At 37.9% G+C, this 19,551-nt stretch overlaps 1 protein-coding gene and 1 pseudogene across 5 annotated transcripts in view; both read left to right on the top strand.

Annotated features, from left to right (window-relative positions):
- Positions 1–19,551, top strand: part of LOC141907588 (peptidyl-prolyl cis-trans isomerase G-like) — a 77,365-nt gene that overhangs the window by 6,839 nt on the left and 50,975 nt on the right. For 4 of the 5 annotated variants that reach the window (XM_074797273.1, XM_074797271.1, XM_074797274.1 and 1 more), the window contains exons 3-4: positions 6,483–6,557; positions 6,649–6,756. The exons of the other annotated variant lie outside the window; for it this stretch is intronic. In XM_074797273.1, the coding sequence (XP_074653374.1) occupies positions 6,483–6,557; positions 6,649–6,756 (183 nt within the window). The remainder of the gene's footprint in view (positions 1–6,482; positions 6,558–6,648; positions 6,757–19,551) is intronic. 5 annotated transcript variants of the gene reach the window in all.
- LOC141907090 (uncharacterized) lies at positions 547–2,149 on the top strand (annotated as a pseudogene).

Genomic DNA, 19,551 nt, shown 5'->3' on the forward strand with positions numbered 1-19,551 from the left:
TGTAATGCGTAAAACTTTCATTGATTAAGCTAATGACATTTTAATGCCTGCGCTACACTTAAGACTTTCTGACGAATTCACATGATGATGAATGTTTAATATAATTAGTGATAATAGGTTTTTGAAGATAAAATGATAAGAATTTAGTATATTAGAGCAGTTCAAGTAGTCGAAATTTATACACATCCGCAGCAGTAATAAAGCAGTACAGCAGATTTTAAGCAGAAAACAGAAATCTTGTTGTGGTTAGTTTGTCGCATAGCCATAAGAAACTGGTAGCAGAGCGTAGTTGAACCGAAGTACAGAAGACAAAGAAGAAAATGATGTCAAGTCAATACAGAAAATACAGTAGCAAAAACAAGTGAAGTGAACGAAACTTTACTACTAGAGATCGAACTTCTGAAGCAGAAGAAATCAAGAGGAAAGGCTGCCGTAACACGGATTCGGCACAACATTGAAGAGGCTGTCCATAACAACAGAAAGCGGACCAGAATACGAGAATTCCTCCACAAATATGACGAGAAGCGGGAAGATGTTCTAGGAGTTATGATAGAGTTAAGTGAAAAATATTTGGTCAGCAGAGATCAACAAAGTGTGATGAAAATGTCGAAAGAAATAGAAGTCTACGCAGAAGAAATGTTAGATATGGAAACACGTCATCTACATCAGAGAGAAAATGAGCCATCGAGTATGATAGCCCTGAGCCGAGAAGAGGTTATGGATGGGGATGATGATGAAGTTTTAAGCCAGCATACCACGGCGAGCGAGATTCAATCCGTTGCCGCAGAGCAAGTAGTTACTTTGGCTCATGATATGTGGAAGCAACTCGAGCGAGTTTCTATCCTGATATTCAATGGCGATAGAAAAACATATGCTAATTGGAAAGCGGCATTTATGGCGTGTATTGACAGCGCACCTGCCACAGCTGAGTATAAGTTACTACAGCTGCGTCAGTACTTATCAGGAGATGCATTGAAATGCATAGAAAGTTTAGGACATTCAGCAGCAGCTTACCAGACAGCGAAAGAACGTCTGAAAGAAAGTTTGGAGGAAAAAGGCGGCAGGTAGCAATATACATCGAAGAACTCAATAACTTCTGTCCAATCAGGTACGGAAATGCCCGGGATCTAGAGAAGCTCGCGGACTTACTAGATGTTGCCGTGGTAAACCTAAAAGAAGCCGGAAAAGAATCAGATTTGGGCAAAGGTTCTCTGTACCACAGTCTCCAAAGAAAATTACCAAAACAAATGGTATCGAGATACCATAGATGGGTGGTCGAGAAGTCTAAACCAGAGTCAGTAGAAACGCTGCGAACATGGATCAACCAAGAAGCGGACTTTCAAACAATAGCACATGAAACTGTCAAAGGTGTGACTGCGGAAAATCAGTACAACTCAAATGTCAGCAGAAAGCCGCGCACGATGCTTATTGGTAACAGTGGTCCAGGAAGAGGATGCAGTGTTTGTGGGACGAATCATCCCATATGGCAATGTGAAGATTTCAAAAAGATGAATATTGATGATAGATGGAACCATGCGAAGAAAAGCAGATTATTTTTCAGATGTCTTGTAGAAGGTCACCGGGGAACAAGTTGTAAAGCGACCCAGATTTGCAGAGTAAACAAATGTAAAGAAACACACAATCGATTGTTGCATAGAGAAAAGCTAATAAACGTCGACGCACCTAGAGCGAGCTACTACCAGAGCGCTGCCACGGAAGGGGAGCATTGCAACACAGATAGAGTAACAGGCCAGATGAAAGCAGTTGACTGGAACGGCTATAGAGATAAGTGGAATCATCTAAAAGGCATACAGTTCCCACGTTTAGGAAAACGACCTATTGTAGACATGTTAATAGGTATAGACAACATTGAACTACATTATTCGTATAGAGATATACGCGGAAGACCGAAAGAGCCAGTGGCAAGATTAACACCACTTGGGTGGACTTTGCTCAATAGTACTTCAATCCGCCACTCGCACCACATTTTGGAGGAGTCCACGAGACGATGATCAAGTCAGCGAAACGTGCTATATACGCTATACTGGGGAATGCAGACGTGAACGATGTAGAGTTATTGTTGGCATTTACTGGAGCTGAAGCAATGATTAACTCCAGGCCGTTAACATACCAATCGGCTAACCCAGATGATGACGTTCCGTTGACACCAAATCATTTCTTGTTCGGTCAAATGGGAGGTCAGTTCGCACCAGATACCGTAGATGAAACGGATTTCAGTCCATGAAGAAGATGGCGACGTGTCCAAGAACTCATGAAACATTTTTGGCAAAGATGGATGAGAGAATGGTTACCACAGTTGAATTCGCGCAAAAAATGGACAGATACTTAACAAGATTTTTAAGTCGGGGATGTCGTTTTAGTAATATCGTCAGATACACCAAGGGGTAAATGGCCTTAAAGGCGCGTTTCCAGGGAAAGACGGGCACGTTCGAGTAGTTAAGTTACAAGTGGGTAAAACAACATTACTTAGACCAATTGCAAAATTATGTCCGATGGAAACTACCGATTAGCAATTGTACATTATTATTGATTCATTTAAAAGGATTTAAATTACATGTATATTAATAACTAGAATTTAAAATTTGTATAACATGTGTAGAATTTATTTCATAGATATGTATATAATTGTATTTTAGCTTAATTGATTGTTGAAATTGTAGAATTAAAACCATGATAATCCTTAAGATTATCAGGAATAGAAGGGGAGAATGTTGAGAAGCGAACAAGTGTAATATGTAAAACTTTCATTGATTAAACTAATGACATTTTAATGCCTGCGCTACACTTCATCTAGACTTTCTGACGAATTCACATGATGATGAATGTTTAATATAATTATTGGTAGTAGGTTTTGAAGATAAAATGATAAGAATTTAGTATATTAGAGCAGTTCAAGAAGTCGAAATTTATACACATCCGCAGCAGTAATAAAGCAGTACAGCAGATTTTAAGCAGAAAAAAGAAATCTTCTTGTGGTTAGTTTGTCGCATAGCCAAATTGATACCTAAGCATATTGTGTTACTATAAAAATTGGAAAGTTGTAGCCCATAACGTGTTCTATGATTTTCGTGAGTTTCAAGGTCATTGGTTTTTGTATATGGCCACCAGGGGCGTTGAATGATACAATAACTTAGTATTTCTATAATTATATTTGTACCTATGCATATTTTGTTACCACAATCAATTGCAAAGTTGTAGCTCATGACATCATCCTATGATATTGGTGAGTTTTAAGGACATTAGTTATTTCATGTCACCAGGGTGCGTTGAATAGTAGAATAAATTAGTATTTCCTCATTAGATTGATACCTGTTTTGTGACCATGATCAATTGCAAAGTTGTAGTTCATGACATGTACTATGATTGTGGTGAGTTTCAAGGTCATTGGGTTTTGCATATGGTTACCAGGGGGCATCGGATAGTAGGGTTACTTTTCCATATTAAATTGGCATATTTTGTTATCACAATCAATTACAAAATTGTAGCTGCTGCCGTGTTTTATGATTGTGGTGAGTTTCAAGGTCATTAGATTTTTTCAAGGTCATTGGATGGGGCATTGAATATTAAAATTGTAAATTGTTGTGCATCTGAAACCACTAACCATTCGGGCATGGTGTCCCTGGACCCCTAGTTTGAATTTCTTGAGGGAAATTTTAAAGACGCTTTGATCAATTACCTTGATCTTTCATATAAATTTGAATCCCCCAAGGGCCCATCAGCATGAGAAAAATTGGGTCAATCGGACTCAAGATGGCTGTCGTCCTATGACCTTTTTTGTGCCAAAAAATGTCAATTTTGTTCCGAATCTTGAGTCCTGTAGCTTCCTACTGGTTTGCCAGTTTTCATTACAATTTGTGATGGCTATTTGGAAAAGGATCTTTTATACCTGAGAAAGGTATTTTTGATCAGCCAAAAATCATGCAATTGGCGGCCATCTTGGTGTCATTAGTGGTGTCATTTGTAGGTGGAAAAATTTTCCACATTGTATGGATACCTAAGTATATTTTGTTACCACAGTTAATTGGAAACTTGTAGGTCATGAAGTGTTCTATGATTGTGGTGAGTTTCAAGGTCATCAATTTTAGCCCACTTGGGACTTTAGTCTCAGCGGGCTATTGCGTTCACTTTTCGTCCTGGATCCGTCTGCAGACGGAATCCAGTTATTATGGGAATGTATCTACCCTAGACACACCTTCAGCTCAAAAACTGGCCCTGTCAGATTCAAATGGCTGACTGGCAGCCATTGTTGTTCGCCAAATTCAGCACTTTTTCACATTTTTGAAATTTCCGAGGGAAATTTTGAAGAACGCTTCTATCAATTACCTTGATCTTTCAGATATATTTGTATCGCACTCAAGATGGCTGTCCTGTGACCTTTTGGTGCCCAAAAATGGCCTGAATTCGGAGTCTTGTAATTTCCTAATGGTTTGCTATTTTTCATTGCAATTCGTGATGGGTATTCTTTGAAGAGAGATCTTTTATTCCTGAGACAGGTATTTTTGATCAGCCAATTATGACGCAATTGGCAGCCATCTTGGTGTCATCAGTACTCATTCGTAGGTGGAAAAAAGTTTTCCAAATTACATTGATACCTGAGCATATTTTGTCACCACAATCAATTGGAAAGTTGTAGCTCATAACTTGTTCTATGATTGTGGTGAGTTTTTCAAGGTCATTAGTTTTTGTATATGGCCAGCAGGGGGCATTGAACAATGCAATAACTTAGTATTTCCATATTATAATTGTATCTATGCATATTTTGTAACCACAGTCAATTGAAAAAGTTGTAGCTTATGACATGTTCAATAATTGTGGTGAGTTTCAAGGTCATTAGTTATTCTATGTAGTCACCAGGGGGCGTCGAAAAGTAGAATAGCTTAGTATTTCTTCATTATATTGGTACCTAGACATATTTTGTTACCATGATCAAATGATAATTTATCATTGATAATCATTTAAACTATTATAGCTGAAGATGAGCACTGTATTTTTTGTTTGGTAGAACTTGTAATGAAACAGCGTCAATTCTTATAACCCGAAAATGCTAATGAGCAACCTATTTTCGCTTAAGTATAAGTCTAGGTCAATATTTTAGTTGAAATGTGGGGTTTAAAATGATCACTTAGGCCTATAGGTAGGCCTATAGGCTACACCGATTTTTTACGGTACCGGTATGTAAGCTTCCGTGGCCCTACCAGTGCTTCATCTAGCCAAAAATAGAGGGGCGGTTCGTCCCGCCCCAGAAAATAGCCGCCCTTGTGCCCTTCAGATGTGTCCCATGCTCGCTCTTGTGCCCTCATCACTTGCCTTAGGTTCGCCCTCCTGCCCTCGTCAGTCACGAGTAATGAGTCAGGGCTTTCAAAATAGGCTGTCGGCCATCGCATCCGAGTGTTAGTTAGAATCCTGCAACGGCTATGAAATAACTCGTATGATATCAATGATAGTAGCTCATGTGATTAATGATTATATTTAAATATACTGCAGTCAGTCTGCATCTTGTGAAAACGTGTCTCAGACCTAGTTTTAGTTTCCAGGAAACTGGCTGCCTTCCAAACTGCCAATCATTCTAGCGACTGCCGTTGAAAGCTGGTAGTGTATATTCGATGGATTGTTTCGTTTAGAACACATCGTGATGCTCTGGATCTTGTTATCTAGACTATTAGACAAATTTTATATACACAAGGTGAAAAACTTTGTTTGACGGACTCACAGAGAGACTCGCAGAGACAATTAGTTTGAGTAGTCTAATAGCAATAATGTGTTCTTAAGCTGGCTGCTTACCAATTTTCAACAGTTACTTGCCAATCACTAGCACTTTCAATTTAAATCAATTAATTTGATATTTCTAAGATTAAAAATATGCAATTTCATGTATACACTATTGCTGGCATTTTTCGCTGTATCATTTGCTTTTTGAGATTTCAAATCATTTTGAAAGCCATGAGTCTATCATATTATTGAGTAACTTTTGTTCATTGACAGACATAGGTGTAAGGATGTACTGTGGTCAAGTGTTTCATGGCAAAATTAGAGTTAAACATAATTCCCAGTCCTCAATCGTAGTAGGGGGGCTACCTCGATTCTATGCCATAGGGAACATTGCAGGTTGCCCCTAAAACAGATGTGAGTGCGTTTTATGTGCCCTTGGTCCAATGGAATCACGAAAAAAATGCCCTTATTTGAAATCAGCACCCTGCCCTTTTCACTGCCCTACAAAGGAAGACGTTGTCAAGACTTATGAAAGTATTCACATGTAAGTTTTATGGTGCAAATTTAGAGTTTGTCTACTTGGTAATCACATGTTACTTTGCATGGTAAATTCTTCTGTTACTTAGCTTTACTAGGCCTATAGGCCTACGTGACACCTTGACTGACCCTGGGGCCCTCTTTCATTTTCCCCAACTGTCCTATTTTTCTCGATGTGTTAAGGTCCATGGACCTCTTGGTATTTTATTCTGCAGTTGGTCGAATCATATTTGAACTATTCTCTGAAGCTTGTCCACGAACATGTGATAATTTTCGAGCTCTCTGCACTGGTAAGTCGTACAATCTTATTATTGCAACAAATCAACAAAATGACAGCAGTTAGAGGCAGGGTGACTTTTAAATGTTTGTATTGTTATATAGGTGAACGCGGTTGCAGTACTTTAAGTGGTAAACCTCTGCATTATAAAGATGCACCATTTCACAGGATTGTGAAGAATTTTATGATACAAGGAGGTGACTTCACAAATGGTAAGAGTTCTGTCAGTGCTATTTCTTAGCCAACTTTGTGCAAAATCTCTGCAGGCTCTTGCATTCAATTTTCATCTGTCTCTCCGTCTGTTTGTAGACAACATCTAGTTTCATTGGGAAGTTTTCAACATGCTTGGTTGTTTGGTCTTGCTAATTGGTTCATGTATATACCTTGATGGTTGGAATCAAGATGGCCGATTCATTTCTGTTTTCCTAGTTAGATTATTTGAACCCTACAATAGGCCTATAACACCATGCAACTTCAGAGTGAATAGTGCTGTTTGCTGATGCTTCTGTGAACCTGACTCGGTTGTCCAGCCTCATATGCTATTATTCCAATTATTCCATTAATATTGGTAGGCCTATATAATTATAAATTCATTGATCCAGATATAGAGTCTTGTGTAAATTTTGCTATCAGCCTTTTTGCTCAATTGCTGAACATGATTACGTCATTTTGGTTACTCTAACCCTTTATGACAAAATTTTTTAAATTTCCAAGGAAAATATTTCCAACCAAATTTCCATCACTGAAGCCACCCAGCTAACAGTCCAACTTACAATTTTTCTTTGCCTGAAATTATTAGAAATATTAATTTGATGATAGAAATTGGCATCATTGGGTTCATAATTCAGCTGATGTTATCGTTAAATTGATTTTGTTATTTATTTGATTTTGGAACTACATTTCGTTTCGGAAGAATGCATATGCGCCGTCATTTATATTCATGCTTCACACACGTGTGCGTCACACAGACTCGCTGCTATGAGGTTTATCGCTCTGTGCGTGTATATGAAAAATGCGCCTCGCGCTTGGCCTAGTTAAAGTTTTCCATGAAATTGCTTATGATTCAACTGCCAGGGTTCGTGGCGGCCAGCCGTGTAAAGCAGTGAATTTTATAGAATGGCAGGGCAATTGAGGAATGTGGAAGTGAATCTTGGAAATTTTTTCAATATATGAAAACAAATTGTCTAACAAACTACATACACAGTGTATGTAATGAATAAAACCGATCAGCATCCAGGCTCGTGGGTGGGTCTGGGTGCACTCCCCCAGAAAAATTTTGAACTCTAGGGGCTTGGAAACGCTATTTCCAAGGATTTTTCATCTTTGAATGCTGGATACTTATACTTACTTTCTATTTTACAAGTTATTGGGAAATCAATAAACTTTCTACAATTTTGCGAGTGCTATTGAATAAGACTTAGGTGCGCTGTGAGTAGCGCTTCTACGAGATATTTTACGTGCGCGTAGTCGCGCCTCAAAATCTAACCCCTGCATGCGGCGCTGTTGTCATCACATTCCATTGTTGTTACGGTTTCTGCATTTAGCTGCCAAAACATCTGCATTCGATCCGATGAAAATAGATAATATATTATGTCTGAATTCGCATCATTTCATCAACGACGTTGAAGGAACTGCAAGATGAGCTTCGATTATTTGGAGCGAAGGTATCTGGTGGAAAGCAAGAGCTTTGTGAGAGGTAAAACTCGAAAAATCTCAATCGCATATTACTTCCGGGTTTGTCCTGGCCGATTTCATCCTAATAGCCTGAATCAAATTAACGTGCATCTGATATTCTATACCCATCTATGGTTCATGTGTCATAGTATGACCATCTATAGTCAACTCTTGATTTTTTAAGAGTGGCCTCTGTATGAAATAGCTTATTAGAGGGTAAAACCAAGGTTGTACAACTATTAACCACACTCACAGTCTACTCTTAATACATAATCATGAATGGTAGGCCTATAGGCCTACAGGCTGTGTGATAGAATCAATGATGGTGCAGAAGTAAAAGTCATTGTAATCACTTGCGGCCACATCGGAAAGATATTTGAAGATATTTAGGCTAATTCATTCTTTAAGTCTCATATTATTCTGAAATGACTGATCTGGTACCGATGATCAAAATGGAACGGATTAGAGAGTAACTAGGGCAGTTCAACAAGGAATTTGATGAAAAAATAAAGGATTTATATTTTCAAAGGTAAAAATAATCTTCCTAGTTTTTCTGTAGGTGGTTTTCAAAATTTTCGATTGAGAGTATGATGGAATGTGTATGAATTATTATGTGTATGATGTTTTAAAATATCAATTTCTATACGGAAAAGAACTTCGATGTATTTTTTGTCGGTAATGTGGACTGAAATGAAAAAGGTTTCCTACAAAATAGATGTTCTGGTAGATGACTGCGGTGTGGTAGATGAAGCGCAATGTGAATGTGGAGCTGGCAAGGGCCCGAATGCCCATTGCAAGCATGTGACTACTGTACTTTATGCGGTATACAAATTGAAACAAGACAAGAAAATAGTAACTGAAATGACACGCACTCAGGTAAAGTTGCAAAAAATATTTGATTTGGTTCTAACTAGACCAGTACATTTGAGTTTTCATCATGTAGAAAAAATTTCTAACAAAATTGTTAAAATTAAAATAAACCATGGGAAACCTATAAATGGCAAACGTTTGATTGGACTAGGTGCCATAAACGTGCAAATTCCAAATGCTCATTGCTGGTGAGAATATAATTATTTCACATATACGCCATAGGTATTGTTTCATTTTTGGCGAACCGTAGGTTGGCCTATGCAAACGGTCTGATGAAGCAGTTTTCATTGAAAATGAATAGATTAGCGGTGTGTCAACAAGGCACAAACATTGGCCATTGAACAAATAGTGTTGATTTTTGGCTTAATGAGTTCTCAAGCCCAAAAAAATTTCATAGTGATCGAGTTATTTTTAGGGGACTTATTCTTGAAAAACATGCAAAAACCCTACTTTTTAGCACGAAGTAATGGCACGTCTTTACATATGACAATTTGCATGCTTGGAATTGAAATATATAAAAGTTCAATCCTTCCTGGAAGTGTTGCCGTTTTAGCCCACTTGGGACTTTAGTCCCAGCGGGCTATTGCGTTCACTTTTCGTTCGTCCGTCCGTCTGTGTTTAGACAGAATCCAGTTATTTTGGGAAGTTCTAAAGACGCTTTAAGGTAATGTCTTGATATTTGGTTTATACATGTATCTACCCTAGACACATCTTCAGCCCAAATAGTGGCCCTGTCAGAATCAAGATGGCTGACTGGCAGCCATTGTTGTTCGTCAAAATCAGCACTTCTTACACTTTTTGAACTTTTTGAGGGAAATTTTGAAGACGCCTAAATCAATTACCTTGATCTTTCGTATATATTTGAATCCCCCAAGGGACCATCACCATAAGAAAAATTGGGTCGATTGGACTCAATGTGGCCGTCCTATGACCTTTTTAGTGCCCAAAAATGTCAATTTTGGCCCAAATTCTGAGTCCTGTAGCTTCCTACTGGATTGCCATTTCTCATTGCAATTTGTGAAGGGTATTCTTTGGATAGGGATGTTTTATACCTGAGCCAGGTATTTTTGATCGGCCAATTATGACGCAATTGGCGGCCATCTTGGTATCATCAGTACTCATTTGTAGGTGGGAAAAAGTTTTTCCACATTATATTGATACCTAAGCATATTTTGTTACCACCATCGATTGCAAAGTTGTAGCTCATGACATTGTCTATGATTGTGGTGAGTTTTAAGGACATTAGTTATTTTATATGGTCACCAGGGGGCGTTGAATAGTAGAATAACTTAGTATTTCCATATCAAATTGGTAACGAGGCATATTTTGTTATCACGATCAATTACTAAATTGTAGCTGCTGACATGTTCTATGATTGAAGTGAGTTTGAAGGTCATTAGTTTTTGTATATGGTCACCAGGGGGCATTGAATATTGAAATTGTTAGATTCAACTAGGTATCGTACCTTTGCTTATAATTTGTTCGTTGTCACGATTATAAGGGAGTAGGCTATTTAATTCAGTATATGAACTAGCAAGTATGACGATACCAATGGCAGGGTTCCTAGCGGATCTTATTTGTATATTTAGGAAAAAGATCATAGCCGGTATTTGTTTGATTTCTAGAAAAAAAGTCTGTATATGTTTGTATTTTTTGACATTTTGTTGATGGAAGTATTCTGGCTTGTGAAATTGCGGTCAATCTAATACTGCGTCGCTAGTACATTTATATATACGCGCATCAGCAGTCAGCCGCATGTGTGGGAATATAGGTTACAGTATATGGATGTGTGTGTTAGTAATCACCTGAGCGAGTCTATATATAGCACAGTGACTCGGCAATGATAGTATACACAGCACTCTCACACATCCGCAGGCGCATATTGTCAGCCTCATACATCTTCAATCGAAATTTTAATTTATATTTAGTATAATATTTTTGACAATATATACACTCAATGATTTAATTGTGAGCCACAGGGCCATTGGACCGTTATAATCCCTGGGGATTGTTTTGATTGTCATTGAAGTGTAAGAGAACATTCACTTACAGATAAGGCCTCCATGTGCACTCAGAGTGCTCGCACACTTGTACAGTATACACTACTAGTGATACTGTAACGCTGCTTGCTGGCGCGTGCACGTTTGACATGAAAATACGCTTTAGGCCATCCCAAACTAATTGTCTGTTTGCCTTAACACCGACTCAAGTTTTCAGGATGAGTCGGTAGGTAGGTAGAAATTTTTTTTTGCAAAACTTTTGAGCAAAAAAAACAAATTTATCACCTTTTCTTACATGGAAACAATATCACAAACTTGCGTTTTGCACGGGAAATTTGTGTTTAGCCTAGATTTCAAGAAAAATTCTAAAATTATAACTTCGTCCAGAGCGTCATCTCTGTGTTCAATGAAATAGTACATTGAAATAGTACATTGAATATATGCGCGCTGTTACGTTACCAGCTTAAATGTAGTCATCAAGAATGAGTGGCAGCTTATTGGAACACTGCCAGTTTCCTGAAAAACTTTAACTAGGCCACACGTCAAGGCATGTTTTCACACTTCAAACATACATAGCTCAAACATTGGCAGTGGGTCGACCGTTTTTATTTGAAAAAAATTGATTTCAATGATACCCAGAAAAAAGTTTTTGAAGTCGAGTCAGTCGGGTTACGGCAAACAGACCATTATTTTGGGATGGCCTTATGAATAATCATTTAAACTTTTATAGCAGAAGATGAGCGCTGTGTTTCCTGTTTTATAGAATTTGTAATAAATTGTAATTTCTTGTGACCTGAAAATACTAAGCAGCAAACTAGGTCTAGGTCTGAATATTAAAATCCAGGATTTATAACGATCTACTTACATACGCCAATTTTTTAAGGTACCGGTATTTTAGCTTCCGCAGCCATACATTGGAAGAGATTTCCAAGACTCAATATTCAGTCACCCTCTGATTGGTTACCCCTGCCGCGCCTATATGTACCCTATGAAATGTTGTATGTGGACCGTAAACAATGTATATCTTTGGTCTTATTTGACGACAAAATAATTCTTTGAGAAAGATAAAATACAATATAAACTTATAGAACTTTGAAGCACGAACGAGATTTTTCATAAGTAATGCCCTTGCTGTAAACAACCTCTAGCTTTTTCAAGGTAAACCACACTTTGCCCATGGGCAATTTGTTTATTTTGTATTTTAGATTCTTCAGACATTTCACCTTGCAAAACCCCACTTAGAAAGTCATGTTACACTTAGAAGTCTACATCTACTGCTAAAACCAAAATCGCCAGCTGCTATAGATTATGACCTGCGGAAAGAGAGAGACAGAAATTTGGAAGGATACTATACTCATTTGAGGAATATATGCGTTAAGCATCAGGATGACAAAGGAGCAAACCGTATATTGCCTAGGTGGGCTTTATTATTAATTAAGTCAGGAGGTTTACGTAAGTAGGGTCTAGAATTCATTTTCTTAAGAAAAACTTGGCCAATTACAATTTGTATCATTTCATTTTTAACAGGCTTCTTATGGAGGTAATATACCAATCATGCATCTCAACCTGAAAATCCTCATGCTATACTACTCGACCACGACTACTTGAAATTAAGTCCCATTGACAAGTTCTTTGCAGATCAAAAGGTAACTGTATTTTCATGGGCTTGCATGCTTGCGAGCCCATATTGCTATCACACAGATTGATAACTTGCTTGGGGAGTCGATTTCGTTCGTTAGAACCTTTCTTGGGCTCAGATATTTACACACATTTAATGCAGTAACAAAATCTAGGTTCCTTTCGTGTATTGGCTATAACGGTTGTCGTTTTCATTGTTTTATGATTTTGTTTAATTAGGGTTTTCTGTTACATCACAGATGTGAGATTCGCGGGTTTCTTATTAGGGTTTCTGCTGCCTCGGCAGAAACCCTATTGGATTCCTGCTGATTATTATTAGGGTTTTCTGTTACATCACAGAAAACCCTATTGAGATTCGCGTGTTTCTTATTATTATTATTATTAGGGTTTTCTGTTACATCACAGAAAACCCTATTGAGATTCGCGTGTTTCTTCTTATTATTATTTTATGTCACACTATTTTCACTAAAAGAACTAAGGCTTTGTTACCTTGCCGCTGTTGTCGATACAATCCGCATGATATCGTTCAGCTCACTGAGATCTACAAATACTCATGATGTCTGAAAAACATGACTAGCAACTCCGCTTTCAGGTTTAAAGTTTTTTACATCTAATTTATGCTCTTTTATGCGTTAACTTTAAATACAATAATAAACTTAGTAACACATTGATTAATAACAAACCGAAAACCGAATCCCTAAACTGTGGAATTTATAAAATACCTTGTAAAGTTTGCGACAAAGTATATATAGGAGAAACAGGTCGGAACCTTAATCAACGCATAAAAGAGCATAAATTAGATGCTAGTCATGTTTTTCAGACTTCACACAATTTTGATTTTGCTAATGCTGAATTAATTTACCCTTGCAGCGATAAAACTAGAAGACATATTTTGGAATCTGCATTAATTATTGAAAATTCGAACAACGTTGTAAACCTTAACAATGGTTTTTCACCCCATAATAAACTTATATCAAAATTCCTCTGTAAACTGGTTAAACTCAACACTTGATTTCCCCTTTGATTATTTGTTATTTGTTCTCTCATCAATTTCGTCTCTGACTTAACTTGTATTCACCTTTGTTTTAATTTAAGTGCCCCCTAGTTTGTCTTTCTTTTTACTACTGACTTTAAGTTTCATTTATATTTATACTCACTATTGTTGTTTATAATTACCCCTTAGTTTGCTTCCCTTTAATCTATTTTAGCGTGTTACTGTTTCTACGTTAATTTTCCTTTAGTTTGTATCATCTCTGATTACTTGAATTAGTTTCTTTGTCTCTGGATTGTATATATATATCTCATAATTTCTGTAGTATCTCATTATTCCTGAAGATGACTATTAGGATATAGTCGAAACGTTGAAATAAACTACTATCTCGAAGTTAACCATTTTCAGACTTTTTATTATCATTGTGGGATTCTCTCCTCATCGCGTCAACACGGATATAGTGTTCTACCAATCGTGATCAGTCCGGATGTTAGGCCTACGCATATACATAGGCCTACATAGGCTAGTAGCCACTACTAGGTTAAAGCTAAGTTCACTGTATAGGAGGAACCAGATTTATTAAAATGCATGTTAATTAGTGATTTACTGGTTCTGACTTGCGACGATCAATCACAATTATCTATTTTATTGGCAAAAATGAAGATTTTTTTGAAAATTTCGTCTGAGCAGACAGCTTTATAAGCCAGACTTTTCATTTGAGTTTTTTCATCATAAATGAAACTGGTATTTCTTTAATTCCTATGACTTACGCCGGGGGTGGGTCGGCCTTGCAGCGGCTTGTGACTCACTGCGAGGCCATTCACTGCGACCGCCAGCGACGATTGTGTCGCAACGACTCATCGCCCAAAGCTCCCTTGCGACTACTTTCTGTGATGCGACGCGACACGACTGTCACAACCGACCTACGTGCTCTTGCAACTGGCAGAAACTAGTCGCACACAGTCGCTGACAATTGTATCGCAACCGAAACTTGCGATGCAACGCAAGGATCGCATCTCGTCGCAAGGCCGACCTACGTCCGACTTTAAGTTACTGCGGAGCCCCAGAAATATCTTTTTTTTCGTTCAAAAGACCTTTCGCTTGAAAATTCTTTCGTCGGAACAAAATTTATTTCGTTCGAACCAATAATATTCTGTTCGATTGAACTAATTTGAAAAAAATCGTCAGAACAAAGTTGAAGAAACTTTTTTTGTCCAAACGAAAGGTTTTTCGTTCCAACAATTGTTCGATCGAACAGAATCTTTTTAATTTGGACTGAATATTCTTGTCAGAACATTAAGTTTTTCGTTCGAACAAGTATATTGTAAAAAGTTTTTTCTCCGAACCAAAAGTATTAGGTATTTCGTTCAATCGAACAGAATTGTTTTCATTCAAACAATCGTTCGAAAAAATTGTTTTCGCTCAACCCAACTTTTTTGCCGGGACGAAAAGTTTTTCATTTCAACAGTAACATAGGTTTTTATTCGAACACATCTTTAGGCCACTTGGGACTTTAGTCCTAGCGGGCTATTGCGTTCACTTTTCGTCCGTCCTCCGTCCGTCCGTAGTCTGAATCCAGTTATTTTTGGAAGTTTTGAAGACGCTTCAATGTAATGTCTTGATATTTAGGTTACACATGTATCTACCCTAGACACATCTTCAGCCCACAAACTGGCCCTGTCAGAATCAAGATGGCTGACTGGCAGCCATTGATGTTTGCCAAAATCAGAACTTTTTATACGTTTTTGAACTTTTTTGAGGGAAATTTTGAAGAAGCTTTGATCACTTAACTTGATCTTTTGTATATATTTGAATCCCCCAGGGCCCATGAGCATAACAAAAATTGGGTCGATCGAACTTAAGATGGCCGTCCTGTGACCTTTTTAGTGCCCGAAAATGTCAATTTTGGCCCGAATTCTGAGTCCTGTAGCTTCCTACTGGTCTGCCATTTCTCATTGCAATTGCTGATGGGTATTTTTGGAAAGAGATGTTTTATAGCTGAGATAGGCATTTTTGATCAACCAATTATGACGCAATTGGCGGCCATCTTGGTGTTATCGGTACTCATTCGTAGGTGGGAATAAGTTTGTCGACATTATATTGATACCTAAGCATATTTTGTTACCGCAATGAATGAGAAAGTTGTAGCTTATAAGGTGTTCTATGATTGTAGTGAGTTTCAAGGTCATTAGTTTTTGTATATGGCCACAAGGGGGCGTTGAATAAGATAATATATTAGTATTTCTATATTATATTTGTACCAATGCATATTTTGTTACTACAATCAATTGCAAAGTTGTAGCTCATGACATCGCCTATGATTGTTGTCCGTTTTAAGGACATTAGTTATTCTATATGGTCACCAGGGGCATTGAATAGTAGAATAACTTAGTATTTCCTTATTATATTGGTGCCTAGGCATATTTTGTTAACGTGATCAATTGCAAAGTTGTAGTTCATGACATGTTCTATGATTGTGGCGAGTTTCAAGGTCAATGGGTCTGAATATGGTCACTAGGGGGTGTTGAATTGTAGAATAACTTAGTATTTCCATATTAAATTGGTAACGAGGCATATTTTGTTGTCACAATCAATTACAAAATCGTAGCAAATGACGTGTTCTATGATTGCGGTGAGTTTCAAGGTCATTGGATTTTGTATATGGTCACCAGGGGACGTTGAATATTGAAATTGTTGAGCATTCGCAACCACTTCCCAAGTGGGCATGGTGTCTCTGGACCCCTAGTTTTATCAGAATGAAGAAAGGTTTTGGTTCAAACAAAAAGCTTATTGTTCCATCAAACATAATAGTTTTCATTCCATAAGATTTTCTTGTGGGAACATTAAAGTTTTTGGTCAAACGGCGTGTTAAGGTCGTTTCGGAAATTTACTCGGTGTGGTATATCTTGGATTACTGTGTATGTCATTTGTCAGGACATTAAACAGAAGACGACTTAGGATACTACCTTGCGTGACTCCACTGCGTGACCGACTTATTCCAAGGCGTTCCGTTGATTTCGGCTACAAGTTTTCGTTCAGAGATAACTTCTGAGCCATTTGAGCGACCTATCATTGATACTGTTTCCTAATAGCCTGTTTAGTAATGGCTGATGTTGTGCCTTATCAAATGCTTTGTCGAAATCCACCGTTGAACAGGGTTTTAAGACACTAGTTAGACCAACTTATTCCAAGATGAGGCGTTCCGTTGATTTCGGCTACAAGATTTCGTTCAGAGATAACTTCTGAGCCATTTGAGCGACCTATCATTGATACTGTTTCCTAATAGCCTGTTTAGTAATGGCTGATGTTGTGCCTTATCAAATGCTTTGTCGAAATCCACCGTTGAACAGGATTCTAAGACTGTGCAGAAAACCCGTTATCGCTGCCTTGCAGCTATATTCGTGTTTGTTATTTCAGCAGCGCATACCAACCTTAATTACTTGTTGTTATAGAAAAATATGTGATGAAATAGACTATAGGAGATATTTAATAAATAACTAATAAACAACATGAAGGATGTGATATTAACTGAAACAAATTACTAATATCGTAAGCTAAAAATATAATCACAGGGTTACAATACCATACCGGTTGTAATTTACTCCTCCGACTTATTTCAGCTGACACAAATATCTGACGATGAGATTGCATTGATTGAATCTGCTACCAGAGGACAAGCTACTAACACAACTTTCGAGACAGGAGAGGAAGATGCGGCTGACTGCTTCAAAATTTGGCAAAACTGTGAAAGCTACAGACCGCCGAAATAAACCCAAATTGGCGCAAGACTGATGGCAACATCAAACGTGAAATCAAACGCTATACTGCACAGACTTAAGTATGAGAGGATTGCAGTTGAAAAATATGAAAATCTCACAGGAATGAAAACATATGAATGCAAAACCTTTATTAGCAAAACCTCCCCGTGTTAGCTGCCTCACCAGATAGAATTGTCGATAATACCCTCATTGGTTCGAAGAATGAGAACCTAAGCTATAGTGAAGTTGCAGTCATGAAGTCACATGACAGGATCCGAAGATTTTTTTTTTCAGATTGCGTGATACGCCTCAATAAAATAGGTCCACAGACGTAATTCGCTTGTCTTAAGAATATTATACTTATCATGATTAAGATATCTAAATAAATATTAAATAATATCATTTTTTGAAAGCATGCGTAATGAACGCTGATTTAGCGGTTAAACAATTCATAACTTCTACTCGCGCATGAATACAATATCAATGCTGCGCCTGTTGTAAGTGCCAGTACCCGGCACGTACAGCCTACACACGACACCGACACCGGCCTCCACTTCAAAAGTTATTAAGAAAATATTTGAAACATTTTTCATCCGAATTACACCAAATAAACCTTTAAAGTAAGGTATTTAGCATCGGATATTGTGCCGAAAATTCCAGATTGATACACAACATAGTTTTTCAAGTAAGCGCATCTTAAACCAATAATGTTGATTGACAGGCAGGATCAGCTGCGTGCCTCATTTTATCGATGACGTCAGATGTAAACAATAACATTACCACGTGCGTAATGCAAACGGCAAACAAATTGAATTTTTTAGGCAAATTTCTCTAATGGAATGTTAATTTCTTTTTCATAATTTGCCTTTCTTTTAAGGTTCGTGAAGTTCAATTGAGGAGTGACGAATTGACGAGTGACGAAATTCGTCAATATTAAGGAGAAGTTAGTTTGACGAATTGACGAAATTGACGAAATCGTATTCTGGGGTTTTTAAGGCACTACAGGGTCCCAGGGGCCTATAACAATATAAGATATGTGATTTAAACGGGTGACCGGGCACGGGCCCGATGGTGATATGACTAGCAATAACAAAGCTTACGGCAAAGTCGATAGAATCAAAACATATAAAGGCGTCGGCTGACTTCAAATTCATGTATAGGGCCCGGTCCTACTGGTGCTATGACCTATTTTTACCAATCAGTTCGCCGAATATTGTTGGTCAGTCATTCACAACGCTCTTGCGAGTGATCTTATTTCGTCACAACGTATAAACAAATTTCGTCAATTTTTTCGTCAATTCGTCAATGCTGCTTGATGAATTGACGAAATCATATTGCGGCATTTTTTGGGCACTACAGGATCCCCAGGGGCCTTATAGGATATAGAATACGTGATTTAAACAGGTGACCGGGTGTGGGCCCAATGGTGATATGGAAATCAATAACAAAGGTTACAGCAAAATCTATAGAATCAGATGATATAAAGGCGTCCGTTGACTTCAAATTCGTTGAAAAATCAATCCAAGTCATATAGGGCCCGGTCCTACTGGTGCTATGACCTATTTAAAAGAATCATGACGTGGAGAATTGTTGGTCAGCCATTCACAACGCTCTTGCGAGTGATCGTATTTCGTCACAACGTATAAACAAATTTCGCCAATTTTTTCGTCAATTCGTCAATGCTGCTTGCAAATTGACGAAATCGACGAAATTGACGAAATCGTAATGTGGCATTTTTGGGCTCTACAGGGTCCCCAGGGGCTGTTTAGGTCAAAATATACGCGAGCTAAACAGGTGACCGGGCACGGGCCCAATGGTGATATGGCAATCAATAACAATGGTTGGCAAAATCTATAGAATCAGAATATATAAAGGTGTCCGTTGACTTCAAATTCGTTGCAAAATCAATCCATGTCATATAGGGTCCTATTGGTGCTATGACCTTTCATCGAATCAGTTCGCCGAAAATTGTTTGGCAGTCATCCACAACGCTCTTACGAGTGATTTTATTTGGTCGAACCGTTGAAAAGAAAATTCGCCAATTCGTCAAGCTGAATTGACGAATTTGACGATCGA

This window comes from Tubulanus polymorphus, chromosome 6 (assembly GCF_964204645.1).
Source record: "Tubulanus polymorphus chromosome 6, tnTubPoly1.2, whole genome shotgun sequence".
Taxonomy (NCBI): Eukaryota; Metazoa; Nemertea; class Palaeonemertea; order Tubulaniformes; family Tubulanidae; genus Tubulanus; species Tubulanus polymorphus.